The 19,409-nt window shown below is 49.3% G+C and overlaps 1 protein-coding gene across 2 annotated transcripts in view; it reads left to right on the top strand.

Moving 5' to 3' along the window:
- The window catches only part of fam135b (family with sequence similarity 135 member B), a 607,420-nt gene that overhangs the window by 329,009 nt on the left and 259,002 nt on the right, over window positions 1–19,409 (top strand). For both annotated transcript variants that reach the window (XM_072468261.1, XM_072468262.1), the window contains exons 5-7: window positions 1,481–1,551; window positions 11,403–11,576; window positions 12,127–12,253. In XM_072468261.1, the coding sequence (XP_072324362.1) occupies window positions 1,481–1,551; window positions 11,403–11,576; window positions 12,127–12,253 (372 nt within the window). The remainder of the gene's footprint in view (window positions 1–1,480; window positions 1,552–11,402; window positions 11,577–12,126; window positions 12,254–19,409) is intronic.

The raw sequence follows: 19,409 nt of genomic DNA, 5'->3' as shown, positions 1-19,409 counted from the left end.
AATGGTAATATTGAAGGGACACAACTGGTAATCCAGTGCCTCTGTCGTGTTGGGTGTTCCGATACACAAACGAACCAACACGGTTGTAGATGGAACGACTCTGTTTTATTATTCTGTACAATAATAACTATTAACTTCTGGCTGTGGTTCGTACTTCACCAGCTAAGCTGTGGACCCAGCCCGAGCACTATCTTAGAGAGGCACTCAGCACATGGTGTATGTCTGAGTGGCACGCTGTGAGCTCTGTGCTCTGAGCTATCTCCTGGTAGAATGAGCGGGAACTGTGGTGATCCCTGTTTTATAGTGCGTGTGCTCTCACTAGTGATTGGCTGCGATGTTGTGTGTGTGTTGGTTGGTCCATCTACCTGTCCATCAGTGTGAGTGTGTGATTGCACCATGATATGTTAATATGGATGTCATGACAGCCTCCACTTCAACCTCTGCGGTTGAGAATGTACAAAATTTCATACAGAAAATCAAGCAAGCATTGCCTCTGCCTATGGCAGAATGAAGGTGGACAGGCCTTAAAAATGGCATGCTCGACCTGGTTATAGGATTCCTGTCCACGTGTCGGATTTTTGTGGGGGGTTTTATGGCTAAAAATATGGGGAGCAAGCCCCCCCTTTAATACGCCCAGCCTTGGCTACTCATTTGCAAGGTTTGGCACCTGAGGCCTATTTTGTTCAAAGATAAGGGGCGGGATTCTCTGACCCCCCCCCCCCCCCCCCCGGCCAGGCCAGAGAATCGGCAGGGGCGGCGGCGTGAATCCCGTCCCGACGCCGGCGGCCGGATTCTCCGGCGCTGGTTTTTCGGCGGGGCCGGGAATCGCGCTGGTCGGGGGCCGTTGGCGGCGGCCCCCCCCCGCCGATTCTCCGGCCCGCGATGGGCCATGTGGCTGCCCGTTTTCAGCGTGTCCCGCCGGCGTAAAATACACCAGATTCGTACCGGTGGGACCTGGCTCTGCGCATGGCCTACGGAGTCCTGGGGGGGGGGGGGGGGGGGGGGTCTTGCCAACCTCAGCTGGCATAAGTGGATTCTTTTTGATGAGTTAATGCAGTGATTGGTCATTGGCCTCTGTCCTCAAAAGATAAGTGACCAGCACTGTTTTCGTGGCAAGGGGTTAATTGGATCGGTGGGTACCCTGATTTAACTATGTGGAGTAGCTCCACGAGTGATAATAGTCAATCGCTTTCGTTGAAAGGAAATCTCAGAAATGATTTCTAATGAAGAACCATCCAAATATGAATCTGACTTTTCTTATTTTGATATTAACCTGCTCTAAATATAAACAGTTTCTGGCTTCAAGAGTTGTGAAACATTCTTGGCTGAGCATAGATTAATCAGCTCAACACCGGATAGAGATTTTTGGTTTATGTGCTTTAATTCTAAACTCTGATTATCAACTTAGCCGTTATGTCAATTTTACAAAACTCCAACTTAAGAGAGCAACTTTTTTTTATTTCTATAACTCATTTTGCAGGTGGAAGAAGGATTGAATGAAGTAGACTTTCAGCTGAAGCTTGACCTGCACTTCACAGACTCTGAGCAGCAGTGAGTAATACATTTGTGTCTCATTAAAAACAATGTGGATTCTAATGAATTATTGATGCTAAACTGTCATGACTTATTGGCAGTACATCATTGTCAGTTCGGAATTAGTATATTCCCTCTTTCAGTCATCAATCAGGCTCCTAAATGTCAGCTGCTCATTGACAACATTCTTGCCAAACGTTTGGACTTAACCGCACATCCAGACTGACATTTCTCGCGGGTTCTGAGGAAGTTCTGCATTGTCAGAGAGAGAGAGAGGCACCACCTTTGCGGTCGATCGGGGGGGAGCCTACATTTTGGAGCTGCCTCCGCAGTTCGAGTCATAGATTTCATAGAATTTACAGTGCAGAAGGAGGCCATTCGGCCCATCGAGTCTGCACCGGCTCTTGGAAAGAGCACCCTAGCCAAGGTCAACACCTCCACCTTATCCCCATAACCCAGTTACCCCACCCAACACTAAGGGCAATATTGGACACTAAGGGCAATTTAGCCTGGCCAAGCCACCTAACCTGCATATCTTTGGACTGTGGGAGGAAACCGGAGCACTCGGAGAAAACCCACGCGCACACGGGGAGGATGTGCAGACTCCCCACAGACAGTGACCCAAGCCGGAATCGAACCTGGGACCCTGGAGCTGTGAAGCAATTGTGCTATCCACAATGCTACCGTGCTGCCATGTCACTCGGGCGGCTGCCGAAGGCCACCGCAATGCGCATGCACGGACTCCAGACGGGAAGTGCGGGGTCCCGTATCCTCAGCTAAAGCTGCGTGAATTACTCCGGTCCCTGCCAGCCCCATGCAGGGCATTGAGTCGGTTTATCTTTTTTTGTGGAAACTCGGGAGTGCAACGCCAACTTTTGTACGCCGCCGTGCGGACACAGCCCCATTTTGGGAGAATCCAGCCCATGGACAGGATTCCCATTTTCAGAGACTAAGGGCAGGATTCTCCGTCGGCCAATGCCGGAATCGGAAACACGATTGGGGGGGCAATTCGGCATCAGCCAAAATAGCGGGGTGAATGCGTTCTATATCGCACACCGGCATGGGAATTGCAAATAGTACAGTATCATTAATTGGCCCGACCTGGCATTTTCCAGGCCTTCCGCGATTCTCCACCTCCGCCAGGAGGAATTACCAATGGCGAGGTTTCAAATCAGGGAAACGGGCACTGTGACTGCTAAGGATGCAGGAGGGAACGTCTGCCAGAGGTGGAGGGAGTAACGGGGGTGGCTAAGAAGTGAGCTATGGGGTCGGGGTGGCCGGGCACGGACTGCCATTGCCGCAGCCTGCAAGGCAGCCATGCGGCTGCACACTGGGAACTTAGCGTCACGGGTTCCCCCCCAGGCCAGCCCCCTCGGTACTCTCTGGCCCCAGCCCACCCATGAATGGGATGGGTGTGCTTCAACGCAACCAGTACCATCATTTTGACTGGTATGAGGGTCGGCCTGAATCGCTCCGGGATTGGCACCGCTTTCGTCCACGTTGAACATCCACGATTCAGTCCAGGCATCAGTAGTTAGTCACTGAAATACAAAATTTTGACCTAAAGTCGGACCTAAGTACTCCCACCAGTGGGCCGTCTCCAACTCTGATGTCCAACCTGGGGGAACACCGAGAAGGAGCAGAGTCCACGGAAGATAAAAAGTTAGGCAACACTTAAGTTGACACTGGTGCAGTTGAACGTAGTGAGTTGGGGGAAGGGCACCATTAAATACTTTTCCACCACCAGTCCGATCTGCATCTCACTGATGTCCCACGGGTGGGAAGGTTGGGTTGAAGCTGGGTCTTGGGTTGTAATGATTGGGGATAGGAGGTGTGCTGGGCTCAGGGCACATCGGACACATGGACGTCCCACAGGCACCTACCCTCACTAAGATGTGACAGGCCATGAGAGCCACAGTCTGAGACAGCCTACTTGGACAGCATCTACGAGCCCTAAGCTTGCTCCAGCTCATGTCCCCCCTCCAAAAAAAAATGTGGCCCATGGGAAGGTGTCCCCATCGCACATGAAGGGATCTTCCAGGTGGACAGTGCTATGTTAATGAAAAGACTGGAGTCAGAATTTGTCTGACAATGAGGAGCACCAGAGCTCATCTCCATCCTGTAGGCAAGACCCACTGATTGCCAACCAAGGCCCAACACCTTGTAATGATGCTGAGATAACCCTTGGAAGGGGAAGGAATGAAAGGCTAAGAGGAAAGTGAGGTGAAAGGCTAAGGGGAAGGTGGTTGCGGGGAAGGCAATGGCACAGATGGGACTGAAGGCAAGGAAGATGGGGTGCAAATCCGGTTTTTGGCTTCCTACTCAGAAAATCAGAGCTGATCAGTTTCTCTCTGGTTCAAAGCCCTGAAAGACTCATTCCACAGCCTATTGAGCCAGCTCTGGGTCCTCACCTGGTCATCCTGGACACGTCCTTGTCCAAAGAGGCCTGACTTTCTTCCCCCTCCTCCAACATGTTGCCCTGGTTCTGCATGATGTTGTGCAGGATGTAGCAGGCCACCACAATGTGCGTAACCCCCTAGGGCCTAATAGGAGAGGCAAGACAGAGCAACCCAGGCAGCGGAAATGCATCTTCAACAGCCCGATGTACCACTCAATGAATCATAGAATTTACAGTGCAGAAGGAGGCCATTCGGCCCATGGAGTCTGCACCGGCTCTTTGAAAGAGCACCCTACCCAAGCCCACATCTGCACCCTATCCCCATAACCCAGTAACCCCACCCAACACGGCAATTTAGCACGGCCAATCCACCTAACCTGCACATCTTTGGACTGTGGGAGGAAACCCACGCACACACGGGGAGAACGTGCAGACTCTGCACAGACAGTGACCCAAGTCGGGAATCGAACCTGGGACCCTGGAGCTGTGAAGCAATTGTGCTAACCACCATGCTACTGTGCTGCCCTAAACACTCCTCGTTGCTGAGCAAGCGTTATAACCTCTCGCTGCCTCGCTCTGGGGTGTCTGCACAGGCGCCATCAGCCATAACCTCAGTGGGTTAGCCTTCTTGCCCCCTAGCTAACACCTCACCCCAAGGGTGCACCTCAAAAGTGCCGGAAGACTCCGAATGCACCAGGATGTATGCGTCGTACATGCTGCTTGGTTATCATGCACAGATATAATTGCACAGCAACTGCATTATCAGGAAGTGGGACCTATGGCATACCAGCGATGGCAGCAAATCCAACACCCTGGTCATGTTGGTGGGCCTGGTCCAGGTTAAAGTGCATGCAGGTAGCTACCCGGGTGCATAGGGCATCCGTCATATCTTGGCTGCACTTGCGCGCATACATTTGCAAAATTCCTCACATGCCCCTGCTCCTGGAACAAGCCAGAGGCATAGAAGTTGAGGGCTGCTGTAAATGTGTTGGCCACCAGGATCAGGTATGCATCTATTAGCCCTCGAGGTGCCAGGTCTGCCACCATCTGGCACAGGTGGTGCACGGTCTCCTTGGTGGGCCGGAGTCGACAGTGGCAAACAAGATCCGGCACCTCCTCGAAGGACAAGTGTCGATGGTAGAAGCGTGGCCTGATGTTGCGCAGCCTTCGCACCTCCTCCTCGGTCTAATGGACGGCCAGCACTTGAGCTTCACTGGCAGGCCTCCGTTGTTCTGGGACAGGCTTCTGTCATGCAGGGTCTTGCCTGGGCTGGCCCTCGCACTCTTGCCACTGTACATCCATGACGGCAGCAGCGGCCAGGTAGATAGCTCGCAGTCAGGAACCTATAAGGAACACCCAAAGGGTGAGTTGCTAGTCTTTTACAGCAGCAATGGGAGATTTAGCCACAGCACCTCGACCCCAAGGGGGACACCTTGAGTCCACACCCTTGCCACTAAAACAGTCCCCACTACTCCCAGAGATTCAGTCATACACCACCCCCGCCCCCACCCCCCTACCCTCTCCAGCAAGCCCGAAGACAATGCTGAAGGTACTTGCCTCCTTGCTCCCCCTCGAAGGCCATGCCACCAGGACATCTTTTGTAAATACTTGCATCAAATCACGCCCGTGTGACTCCGGCCGGGGAATGGTGGAGCAATAAGGGTGGAGGAGATTCCGGCTTCCAGCCCTGTAATCGCATTCAAATTAATGCAAAGGAGCCGCTTGCATATTCCCCCTGGCGTGGGTCAGGAATCCCGCTCTGGCCGGTGAGGCAAGACTGGGGATGATTCCACCTCCTGGCACCGATCCCCTTTTTGGGCCGACGGGGTCTGATCCGCCTGAACGGAGAATCCTGGCTAATGACTAAGTGTGGATGGATTGCGATGGGAATCGCGCCAGAACAGCAAGCAGGATTCTCACCGGTTTTCCTGCCCGAAATGACACTTAGAGCAGGATTCGCCATTGTGAGTCTGCCTCACTACCGCTGCCAGCGAGGATGGAGAATTTGACGCTCAGCCAGCACTCCATTCACTGCAGCAGGAACGGAGAATCCCAGCTGCGGGCGATGTCGGAGAATTCTGGCCGATGTAGAAGTGATGTTTCATGGCAGAAGTGGTGATGTAAACATTTTGGGAACAAAGTACCCAAATAGCAAGTATGTAAAAGCTGAAAGGATTTGGTGGAAAAGTAAAGGAAGTGGCACTCACAATGGCTTGAATAGCAAATTCAAGTTATAAAATAGTCTAGTGAAGATTGCAACGGTATGTTGGAATGAGGCCGTGAAAGGTTTGGAAGAAAAAGGATGACGAATTTCAAGTTGATATGAAGACAGGGATGAGTGTCATAGACCAAGATGAGAGTCAGTTAGTGTGGATTGAGCTATGCATCACATAGAGGACAGGGAATTTTGTAGGGTGGAACTGGAATGCCAGAGAGGAGGGCATTAAAGAAATATAGGACAGTGTGATTTAGGAAATGTGCCAGAGATGAAAGTAAATGTTGCGCTAATAATGAGGTTTGAAGCTCAGATCAGTGGCGGGATTCTCCCATCCCGCGGCAGAGTGTCCATGCTTTTTACGATGGCGTGAACGGGTCGCTGCCAGGAGTAATTCTGGCCTACAGGGGGCCAGGACGGCACTGGAGCGGTTCGCGCCGCACCAGCTGCCGATCCCGGCACGAACTGAGATCCGCGCATGCGCAACGGCGCCGGCGGCAACGTGCACATGCGCAGTGGCGCTCGCGCGCATGGGTGGTGGCCTCCTTTAACGCGCCAGCCCCGATGCAACATGGCGCAGGACTACAGGGGCCGGTGCGTAGGAAAAGAGGCCAGGGGACAGAGAGGCCGGCCCGCGACCCTTGCATACAGGGTCCCGGCCGGGGAGTGGTGGAGCAATAAGGGTGGAGGAGATTCCGGCTTCCCGCCGGCTGTGAGCAGGTGTAGACGGCGCCGGCGGGGCTAGAGTTCTCACTACGGCCGCTCGGCCCATCCCGGGCCGAGAATCGGCGGACCCGTTGCGTAGAGCAGCCCGCGACTGGCGCCGCACCAAACACACCGGCGTCGGGGCAGCGTGGCCCGGTCGCGGAGATTCTCCGGCCTGGCTCCAAGCTGAGGGAATCCCGACCCAGGTGTACACTAAAGTTGCAGCTGGCAAGATCTGTAAGAGCAAGCAGCTTTAATTCACTTGAGTTTTGTGCTGAAGGAAACAGGCTCACTCAAGGCTTGATATCATTCAGGTAGTTGGACAGGTCAGTAGAATCATGAAATTTATGGTGGAGGTGAAGAGGTTGAGTACATCAAGTGCATTAGGAACCAGCCGATAATTATGAATGATGATGCTGAGGGGCATTTTATAGAAGAGGGATAGAAAATGATCGAGAAGCATATTTCAAATGATTCTCAAGGAATTGATGCTTTGGTGGTGGGGAGCTGGAAGATGAGGAGAGGTAGGCGACATTGAGGAGAAGTGATAAAGATTGATGCAAGATTAATTTATGTTGACTATTTTGTAGAACTTGAAGCCAATGGGGAAGTTTAGCTTACCATAGGCACATTTACACAGAGCCTTATATTAAGTAATTCAGTCCATAATTTCCCATCTTTAATTTCCGATCTTATGGGAGTCAATTGGTTTTAGCAAGGTCAGCAGTTGAGATATTGCAACCAACCTCGAAGGTGAATCATTAGCCGGAGTTCCAACTTTTGTACCTATGAAGAACTGAAAACATAGCTTCATCCTAGATCAAATAGCCCATCAACACTTATTGACTTGGCACGTATTTGAGAATAGCTGTGAGCACAAGTTACTTTATGGCTATTGAGGGTGTTTGCAATGGTACTCAAGCCTTCAGGAAAGGAGAGGGCAAATTTGGAGGGGATAGATTTCCCTCTCAGTTAGTATATGTTGCTTCCTACCATTTGTAATATTTCTGCCATTGGTGATAACTACAAGATTACAATATTCAAAGAATCCTCTAATACTGTTGAAATAGTGGGCATAAATAGTGGTTGAAACATGGGAAGCACGGTAGCATAGTGGTTAGCACAATTGCTTCACAGCTCCAGGGTCCCAGGTTCGATTCCGGCTTGGGTCACTGTCTGTGCGGAGTCTGCATATTCTCCTCGTGTGTGCGTGGGTTTCCTCCGGGTGCTCCGGTTTCCTCCCACAGTCCAAAGATGTGCAGGTTAGGTGGATTGGCCATGCTAAATTGTCTTTAGTGTCCAAAATTGCCCATAGTGTTGGGTGGGGTTGCTGGGTTATGGGGATAGGGTGGGTGTGGACCTTGGGTAGGTTGCTCTTTCCAAGAGCCGGTGCAGACTCGATGGGCCGAATGGCCTCCTTCTGCACTGTAAATTCAATGATCTATGATCTAGTTCTCAGGTTGGACTGGATGATTCTTGTATTGAAGATGGAATCTAAAATGAATTGTAGCATGAGAAATATGCCACTATGGTTTTTAGCCTGGCATTAACTCCTCTGAATAAAGTTTGAACATTTGAACATACAGTGTAGAAGGAGGCCATTCGGCCCATCGAGTCTGCACCGACCCACTTAAGGCCTCACTTCCAACCTATCTCCGTAACCCCTCCTAACCTTTTTGGTCACTAAGAGCAATTTATCATGACCAGTCTACCTAACCTGCACGTCTTTGGACTGTGGGAGGAAACCCACGCAGACACGGGGAAAACGTGCAGACTCCGCACAGACAGTGACCCAGCGGGGAATCGAACCTGGGACCCTGGCCCTGTGAAGCCACAGTGCTATCCACTTGTGCTACCATGCTGCAAGTAAAACCCTACTGAGAATTCCAGGCTATGTTTGACCCTGGGGGAAATTTTAATATGAAGTTGAGAATGAATCCTCACTTTCGCACCAATGTTGTCAATTATGACTGAATAAAAGGAAAGTATCAACAGATTTAGACAAATGATTTTATTTAATGAGGAAGAAAACTATATAAGGTACTAAAAAGAAGTCCATGTTTTCGATACATTAGACTGGGGAATGAGTGAGTTTGACACACCTCTAGACCATCGGCACAGACTGATGGATTGAATGTCTCTTTGTTTGCAGCCTGCAAGAATTTTGTGAAATCACTGAATGTCAACCAAGTTCCTAATGGGCATTAATTTACGCCACATAATTGCTACTAATTTGGCTCTAAATTTGCCATCTAATCCAAAGAGGCCACGCAATGGGGCAGTGGTTTACAATGTATACATATCTACACTGATATTTTTTATCAATTTTATATTTTGTTATGGGGCAGGATTCTCTGTTTGGGGGAGCATGCTCTTACGCCAGAGCTGAATTGCGCTCACCCTGGGAGGATTGCGAGGATTCCTGCAATTTTAAATGTACAGCCCGATAGTGAGGTCCCATGGCTGGCCCCCGCAATGCATTTCAGCTCCCCGTTTCGCAATTCAGCCCCCCCCACCCCTAGGATTTTATGGAACTCCCCACTTCCCCCTCCCCAATAGTACTGGAGTGATCCTTCCTCACCCCCCTCCCCCCATTAGCGACCCACTAATAAAAGAGACTCCTGCAGAGACCCCCTAATAAGGAGACCACCCCCAGAGATGCCCTACATAAAGATACCACACACCCCTCCAAAGATCCCCCAGAACAGAGACTCCTGCCGAGAAACTCCCAGTGGAGATACTGCTGCCTGGAAGCCCAACCTCCCCCATGACGGTTGGTATCATGACTTGTATAGGTTTAGAGGGCCGAAGGGCCTGTTCTTGTGCTGTATTGTTCTTTGTTCTTTCACTGATTTATTATAATTATTTGTCTGAAGCCAATTTTTTAAGGTATTTATGCTATATTCCACCTTTGGTCTTCTTCGGAACTCATCATAGGAAGAAATGGTGTACTTGCAAGTCGACAATGTTTGACATTTTGGATGTTAACACGGCTAAAGATTGATTTGAAAAAGTAAAGAGACATGCCAACATTAGTGAAACTGAAATCAATAGTAATTGTGCAAAATCCAATGCTCAATCTTAACTGTACAGCACATTCATGATCATATTTTCTGGGCGGGATTCTCCGTTTCTGAGAATAAGTGTAAACGCCGGGGCAGGATTTGTGGACTTTCACGACAGCAAAACCGGCGTTGAACCTTGATTCAGCAGCTGTGGAGGGGCTAGTACCGACGCCACATGGAACATCGTCAATTCCAATGAAAAATGGTGGGGGTTCGCTGGGTCCGTGATTGACACTCGGGAGGCTGACAAGCTGTAGCTGCATATACACACTTCAATTCCAACACACACCATCCCAGCCAACAAGATGCCACTGGTTGTGCAGGAGTGCGCCCATACAGCTAATGTGTCGGCTGGGGCCAGAGGACACCGAAGGGAATGGCCTGGGGGACAGCTATATGACCTGTGGCCCTAAGTTCACATTGGGCAGTCAGCGGTTTGCACAGCTGCATGGCTGCCTTGCCGGCTGCAGCAGTGGTGTTCCTTGCCTGTCCACCCCGGCCTCACACTCCATCTCTCCCCCCCCCCCCCCCCCACCACTCCCCCGACCCTGGCAGAAATCCCCCGACCAGTGGGACAACTGTCTGAAAACTATGCCGATGTTGCACACTTTCCGTACCATTCTCTCTCCCTCAGCAACCGGTTTCACGATTTTTAAAAGCAGAAAGTGAACCGCGCCGTTGGGAACTCGGCCCATCGGAGGCGAAGCATCGGCAAGGCCCAGGAGTATACCAGGTCGGGCCTGCTAATGACATGCAAAGGCGTTTTACTCTATGTGCATTCCGGACCGCATTGACGCCGCTGTCGAGGTGACAGAGAATTGAGCTTTAGCGTAAAATTGGCGCCACCCTCTATTTTAGCGTTGGAACCTATTCTCTGCCCAATCGCATTTCCCAATTCCAGTGTCAGCCAATGGGGAATCCCGCCCCCCTATGTTCCAGGCTTCCAAAACTCAGCCTGTGTTTTTGATTTTGCATGATTTTTTTCCGACTCCTTTTGAACTTGCTGCTGTGTTGTAGAATGAGGCTTCTTTCACTGAGATTCCTTGCACTTCTTTCAAAAAGTGTTTGTTTTCTGTCGCCAACATCTAGCCTGAAGCAATGTTGGTGTGCATGTAAAAAAGCAAGGTATGGATGGTTCATCATAAATGCATGCATACATGAAACTGAGAGCAGACAGTTTCAGGCTTGGTGCCAAGCCTAGAGTTGGATGGAAGAAACTTCAGCAGATCCTGAGCACCAGATTGAAATAAATCCGAACCCATTCTGTTGCTGTAACTGTGATTCTCTATTTACACAAACTGAATAATTATGATATCTTTGCTAATTTAGTTTATTATGCTTTCTCTATTAATACAGCTTTTTGATTGACTTTGGATTGTACATATAATCATTGCAGCATTTTTAATGTTTGTCGAGTGCAAAATAATCCTAATTAGAGCAATGTCTCCCAGTTACATCTTAAACACATTTTCCTGTTTGCCTACAGATTGAGTGACATCGCAGGAATACCCTTGATCAGCAGCCGAAGGCTGGGTCTTCACTTTCATCCTAGGAGGGGGTTACACCATCACTTACCTGTCATGTTTGACTATTTCCACCTCTCAGTCATATCCGTTACAGTGCATGCGTCACTTGTTGCTTTACACCAGCCCTTGATAAGGTACAGTAGCGACCTTAACTACATTACTTTCTACATGTTTCAGTGGGATGTTTGAGAAGAAAATTAAATGTATGAACAATTCTCAGTGTAATAATGGAAGTGTGATTCTTTCTGAAGCAATGTACCATTAGATGCAACTACTACAGAAAAGAGGTTGGCGTAACTTAACTCACTGTTTTGCCAAGAAGTAGCAGAACTTTAGTTTGTACCTACTTATATCCTAATTGTGAGACCTTATCTCACCCGAGTACCAAGCAAAAACAATACATTGCTTGCGAGAATCTGACAGAGGAAACTTCAGTCCTGGCCATTGTCAGACTTTGTTTCGTGAATAAATGTGGAGCAGTGTTGTTGCAAAAACAAATCTTTGGTTATTTTGCAGAAAACGCGAGAACATTTCTTTTTCAGCAATCAGGCAAGATTCAAGTTTGCTTTCGCAAACATACTGGACTTGCATCCCCTTTCCCCACTATGCCCTATTGTCAGTGACTGTTATAGACACGAGCTATATAAATTCTTCATTTTCACAGGAATGTTTTCTATCCCTTAGTTTCCCTCGGCTAAGCAAGGGGTCGTGGCTTGGTAAAAGTGGTCCAGAGATGGAACAGGATGTATCAAATCTGACCCTGGAAAACCTCATGTTTGGGTCTAGCTACTACAAACAGCTTACTGTTGAGGTAAGAGAGTTTTCACATCAATTTTTGTTGGAGGATGTTTTTGAGGGTTTCAGATACTTTGCCATACTTTTGTGCTGGACCTACAGATCACTTCTCACTTATGCATTTGCCTTTTCTGTTAATTTTTGTGGGATATGGTAATTTATGATCAAGTTGCATTTGATTTTTTTAAATGCCTCTCATAAATAGTTGAGTGTTTTACTTGCCTCTCAACCTCAGAGGAACCAGGGTCTAATAAGAGTTAGGAACTTAAGGTAATTAGTATTAGTAAAGAAAAATGTTCTGGAGAAATGGGATTAAAATCCTTCAACTTGATGGCGTACATCTTACCATTTTAAAAAAGGTGGCTGCAGAGTAAGTTGATGCATTTATTTTTTAATCTGCCACATTCCCTTAAATTAAAGGGGTTCTTGTTGATTCAAAGGTAACAAATGTACCGCAGCAATTCAAGAAAGGAGAAAGAGAAAACACAGGGACCTAAGGGTCTGAAGCCTCACATAAGTAACCTGGAAAATTTTCGGAGCTATTATTATAAATATAGATATATAGATATAGAATTTACAGTGCAGAAGGAGGCCATTTGGCCCATCGAGTCTGCACCGGCCCTTGGAAAGAGCACCTTTTTAAACCCACGCCTCCACCCTATCCCCGTAACCCAGTAACTCCACCTAACTTTTTTGGACACTAAGGGCAATTTATCATGGCCGATCCACCTAACCTGCACATCTTTGGATTGTGGGAGGAAACCGGAGCACCCGGAGGAAACCCACGCGGGCACGGGGAGAACGTGCAGACTCCACACAGACAGTGACCCGAGCCGGGAATCGAACTTGGGACCCTGAAGCTGTGAAGCAACTGTGCTAACCGCTGTGCTACACTGCTGCCCACTACTGTGCTACCGTGCTGCCCTTTGGGCTGCTATTAGGGGCATAGTAAAAGGGCACTTTGAAAATCATGATCTCTAGAAAAGGGGATGGCTAATTGGCAGGGGTGGGCGGGCGGGCGGGAAGCCCCCTGATCCGGCTGATAACTTGGAGAGGCCTGAATGGGCCGGTCAAAAGGGTCCGTGTGTTCGCGCACCTGAAGGGACTGAAGGCAGATGAGGTTATGCTCCAGGAGACGCATTTGAGGGTGGCAGATCAGGTTAGGCTGAGAAAGGGGCGGGTTGGGTAGGTTTTCCATTCGGGGTTGGACGCAAAGAATCGAGTGGTGGCGATTTTGGTGGGGAAGCGGGTGTCGTTTGAGGCGCTGAACATCGTGGCAGACAATGGAGGGAGGTATGTGATGGTGAGTGGTAAGCTGCAGAGGGTGCGGGTGGTATTAGTGAATGTGTATGCCCCGAATTGGGACGATGCCGGATTTATGCGGCGCATACTATGCTATGCTATGCTAAGCTATGTTGGGTAGATTCCGGACCTGGAGGTAGGGAGCTTGATAATGGGGGGGGGACTTCAACACGGTACTGGATCCAGCATTGGACTGCTCCAGGTCCAGGACGGGTAAGAGGCCGGCGGCGGCCAAGGTGCTGAGGGGGTTTATGGACCAGATGGGAGGAGTGGACCCATGGAGGTTTGTCAGGCCGGGGGCCAGGGAATTTTCTTTTTTTTCCCACGTCCATAAAGCCTACTCCGGTTAGACTTCTTTGTTATGAACAGGGCACTAATCCCGAGGGTGGAGGACACGGAGTATTCGGCCATAGCCATTTCAGACCATGCCCCGCATTGGGTGGAGCTGGAACTAGGGGAGGAGAGGGACCAGCGCTCGCTGTGGCGCCTGGATGTGGGCTTGCTGGCAGATGAGGAGGTGAGCAGGCAGATCCGGAGGTGCATTAAAAGCTATCTAGAGGCTAATGATAATGGGAAGGTGCAGGTGGGGGTGGTCTGGGAGGCGCTGAAGGCGGTGATTAGGGGAGAGCTAATCTCCACTAGGGCCCACAAGGAGAAGAAGGAGAGGAGAGAGAGGGAGAGATTAGTGAGGGAGATTTTAAGGGTGGATAGGAGCTATGCAGAGGTCCCCGAGCAGGGACTACTCAAGGAGCGAAGAAGCCTACAGGCCGAGTTTGACCTGTTGACCACCAAGAATGCAAAGGTGCAGTGGAGGAAAGCGTAGGGGCGGTGTATGAGTACGGGGAGAAGGCTAGCCGGATGTTGGCACACCAGCTTCGGAAGCGAGAGGCAGCGAGGGAGATTGGGGGAGTTAGGGATAAAGGGGGGAACACGGTGCGGAGTGCGGTGGGAATAAACGGGGTATTTAGAGACTTTTATGAGGGGCTGTATAGGTCTGAGCCCCTGACGGAGGAGGGGGGATGTGTCGATTTTTGGATCGACTGAGGTTCCCGAGGGTGGAGGAGGAGCAGGTGGCTGAGCTTGGGGCATCGGTAGGGCTGGAGGAGCTGACTATGGGGCTGGGGAGTATGCAGGCGGGGAAGGCACCGGGGCCAGATGGGTTCCCGGTGGAATTTTACCGGAAGTACGTGGACCTGCTGGGCCCTCTATTAGTGAGGACTTTCAATGAGGTGAGGGTGGGGGGGACCCTACCCCCGACGATGTCCAGGGCGCTGTACTCGCTGATCTTGAAGCGGGACAAGGACCCATTACAGTGTGGGTCGTCTAGGCCAATCTCTCTCCTCAATGTGGACGCGAAGCTGTTAGCAAAGGTGTTGGCTACCAGAATTGAGGACTGTGTCCTGGGGGTGATTCACGAGGACCAGACGGGTTTTGTTAAGGGAAGGCAGCTGAATACCAATGTGCGGAGGCTCCTTAACGTAATCATGATGCCTGCAGTGGAGGGGGAAGCGGAGATAGTGGCGGCGATGGACGCGGAGAAGGCCTTCGATAGGGTGGAGTGGGGGTACCTCTGGGAAGTGTTGAGGAGGTTTGGGTTCGGGGAGGTGTTTAATTAGTTGGGTTAGGCTACTTTACGAAGCCCCGGTGGCGAGTGTGGCCACGAATCGGAGGAGGTCGGAATACTTTCGGCTGTACCGTGGGACGAGGCAGAGGTGCCCCCTATCCCCCTTGCTATTTGCATTGGCAATTGAGCCTTTGGCTATGGCTCTAAGGGAGTCCAGGAACTGGAGGGGGCTGGTCTGGGGGGGGAGGAACACCGGGTTTCGTTGTATGCCGATGACCTGTTACTGTATGTGGCTGACCCAGTGGGGGGGATGCCGGAGGTGATGCGGATCCTCAGGGAGTTTGGGGACTTTTCCGGGTATAAGCTCAACGTGGGGAAGAGTGAGCTCTTCGTGGTACACCCAGGGGACCAGGGAAGGGGGATAGACGAGCTTCCACCGAAGAGGGCGGAAAGGAGTTTTCGGTGCCTGGGGATTCAGGTGGCCAGGAGCTGGGGGGCCCTGCACAAGCTCAACTTGACGAGGCTGGTGGAGCAGATGGAGGAGGTTTAAAAGGTGGGATATGCTGCCACTCTCCCTGGCGGGTAGGGTACAATCGGTGAACATGACAGTGCTCCCGAGGTTCCTTTTTATATTCCAGTGCCTCCCCATCCTAATCCCTGTGGCCTTTTGTAAGCGGGTCAATAGGAGCATCATGGGATTCATGTGGGCGAAAAAGACCCCGAGGGTGAGAAGGGTGTTTCTGGAGCGGAGTAGGGACAGAGGAGGGTTTGCGTTACCTAATCTGTGTGGGTATTACTGGGCTGCCAATATGGCGAAGATACGCAAGTGTGTAATGGAGGGGGAGGTGGTGGCGTGGAAGAGGCTGGAGATGGTGTCCTGTGTGGGCACGAGTCTGGGAGCGCTGGTGCCAGTACCGCTGCCGCTCCCGTCGACTAGGTACACCATGAGTCTGGTGGTGGCGGCGACTTTGAAAATTTGGGGGCAGTGGAGACGCCACAGGGGTGAGATAGAGGCTTCGGTTTTGTCCCCGATCCGGGAGAACCATCAGTTCGTCCAGGAGAGAATGGATGGAGGGTTCCTGAGCTGGCACAGGGCAGGAATTAGAAGGATGGGGGACCTGTTTTTAGATGGGACGTTTGCGAGCCTTGGGGCACTGGAGGAAAAATTCAGGCTTCCCCCCCGGAAATGCCTTCAGGTACATGCAGGTAAGGGCGTTTGTAAGATGGCATGTGAGGGAGTTCCCGCTGCTTCCAGCACTCAGGATCCAGGATAGGGTGCTCTCGGGGGTGTGGGTTGGAGAGGGCAGGGTCTCGGCGATCTACCAGGAGATGCAGGAGGAGGAGGAGACCTCGGTGGAGGAGCTAAAGGGTAAATGGGAGGAGGAGCTTGGGGAGGAGATAGATGAGGGTACGTGGCGGACACCCTGGGTAGGGTTAATTCTTCCTCCTCTTGCACCAGGCTTAGCCTGATACAATTTAAGGTTCTTCACAGAGCGCATATGACAGGGGCGAGGCTGAGCAGGTTCTTTGGGGTGGAAGACAGGTTGGGAGGTGCTCGGGGAGCCCAGCAAATCACACCCACGTGTTCTGGGCGTGCCCGGTGCTGGATGGGTTCTGGAGGGGTATTGCGAGGACGGTGTCTAAGGTGGTGAACACCCGGGTTAAGCCGAGCTGGGGGCTTAGTACTATTTGGGGTATCGGACGAGCCGGGAGTGCAGGAGGCGAAAGAGGCCGGTATTCTGGCCTTTGCGTCCCTGGTAACCCGGCGGAGGATTCTGCTACAGTGGAAAGATGCTAGGCCCCCGAGCTTGGAAGCCTGGATCAGCGAGATGGCAGGGTTCATTAAATTGGAGAGGGTAAAATTTGCCTTGGGAGGGTTTGTGCAAGGGTTCTTCAGGCGGTGGCAACCGTTCCTATACTTTCTAGCGCAGCGTTAGGAGGTGGTCAGCAGCAGCAGCAACCCAGGGTGGGGGGGGGGGGTGTATTTTGTGTTTTCTACTGTGTTTATTATTGCTTAATGGGGGGTTTGTATATTGGGTGAATTCGTGATGTAGTTGTAAGATGTTTATTTATGTTATCTTTGTTTTTCTTTTTTCTGTAAGGGGGGGGTTGTTGAAAATAGGTAAAAATGTGAATAAAAATATTTCTTTAATAAAAAGAAAATCATGATCTAATTAGCAGGGTCAGCACAGGTTTAAGGAAGATAAATCATGTTTTATAAATCTATTAGAACTCTTGAGGGTGTAACTAACAAGGTGGATATTGGATCAGATTGGATTTGTTTATTGTCACATATTGGTATGGATATTGGTATTGGTATGGATAACAATATGGATATTGTTATGTATCATATGTTATGTTTGGGCAGTGTCCCTTTAAGAGGTGAGTCACGTGAGCACTGTGTCATCATCAGCCAGGTTCACAGGCTTTAGGCCCAGTCTTTGCATTTACACCTGTGAGAATGCACAATTCATTTAATTTCATTTCATTCATTTCATTCAATTCATTCATTTCATTAGATAAGTACAACCCGACCTGTTGAGTTACAGCAATCCACAAGTTGCATATTCATTGTTTACGACTGTGGCCTAATAAATGGCCCAGAAGTGAATAGATAAGGGGAAACCGGTGGATGCATTATATTTAGATTTGTAAAGGTCCCATACAGATTAAGATTAAGGTCCCATATAGAAGCTGTCCGAGAAGTCCAATATTGATAGGATTTGCGATAATATACTAGCTTGGATTGAGGATTGGGTAACAATTATAAAACAGAGAATGGAACTAAATTTTTGTGTTGGCAGGTAATAACTAATGGGGGACTACAAGGATCATGCCTTTTCTGAGTTTATTGTGTCCATGAGACTCATATCCTGCTCCCTCAGCCCTATTCCTAAACTGCTGACTACCCAACTGATCCCCAGGTTGGCTGATATTAGTAATGGTTCTATGTTAATCTTAAAATGCTGCCATCTCTCCTTTAAATCTGCAGTCAGCACTCCTTTAAAAAAAAAACACTTGACCCCACTATTTCTACAATACCATCTTATCACCTGCCTGCTTTTCCTCTCTAATGTTCATGAACGTGTTGACACCTCCCAAATCCATTCCCATCTTTTTGAGCAGTCCATATTTGAATCCCTCCAGTTAGATTTCTGTCCTGCCACAATACAAAAATGGCTTTTAATCAAAGCCACAAATTACATCCTGCTAATTTTGATAAAAGTAAACGTTTCCTCCTCCAGCCATCTCAACCCGTCTGCAACCTTTGACATAGTTGACCACGATTTGCTCCTCCAAAGCCTCACCACTGTCATTCAGCTGGATGGGATTCCACTCACCTGGTTCTATTCGTATCAGTCTAATCATAGTCATAGTCAGAGTATCAATTGTAATTGCTTCCCTTCCCACCTCGGTGCCAGGAAAATTTGAATCTTATTTGATGCAATATCACTATCATATTGTCATACACAAGCATGTGGGAGTGTGACTGGTTCAATTGAATTGGAATCCAATAAACTGCAAAGGTCAAACATCAGTACAGGAAGTGTGATAGCAAGTGGTTTGGTATGGTTGTTGTACTTCAGAAGGAACGTACACAGTTGGAAGATTGTAGATAAATAATGCAAAATAGTGTAAATTGAATTTCAAAGTTTAAAAAATGCTTAATCAACTCCAGGAAAAAAAACTTTTGAACGATTGTAGAAAACAAATAGTGTAAGATAAAGGGGAAATAAACAGGTTTAAGGAAACATTGAAGACTGTGCATGTGTAGTGGCTAGTGAAATATCACACAAAACAGGGTGTAGATGGAGCCAGACCTGTGGACACCAGTTTGCTATCATCCTCAGAGGGCAAACTAAGAGCAGTAGAAGATGGCATTGTAATGTTACTGGCATTTTATAGCTTAGAAAATGTATAAGGATTATTGTCATCAAAAGGGGGTTTAGCTCTGCATTTATTTAAGACAAATCTTTTAAGAAATGTTTGAACATTGCTGTTAACTGTATAAAGGTGGTCTGCTTTAAACGTTATTTTCTCTTTTTTTAAAATTTTCATATAAAACCATCACAATTGGTCTGAGAGTTACTTTTCTTGACTTCAGGAAAACTCGTAATACACAAATTACAAAATTATTCTGGTCTGGCAGCTGATTTTAATTTCACTTTTTGGGATTTAGGCAGCCTGGCACCTTCCATCTGCCGAAAACAGCTGTGACCTCTGGTGCCCCCTCCTATTTCTCAACTACATACTATCCCATGCCAATACCATCCGAAAGTGCATGTTAAGTAATGGGTTAAGAGAC

The sequence above is a fragment of the Scyliorhinus torazame genome, chromosome 11, assembly GCF_047496885.1.
Source record: "Scyliorhinus torazame isolate Kashiwa2021f chromosome 11, sScyTor2.1, whole genome shotgun sequence".
In the NCBI taxonomy this organism is placed as follows: domain Eukaryota; kingdom Metazoa; phylum Chordata; class Chondrichthyes; order Carcharhiniformes; family Scyliorhinidae; genus Scyliorhinus; species Scyliorhinus torazame.
The sequence above is the reverse complement of the archived record's forward strand: the minus strand, read 5'-3'. Positions and strand labels throughout refer to the sequence as shown.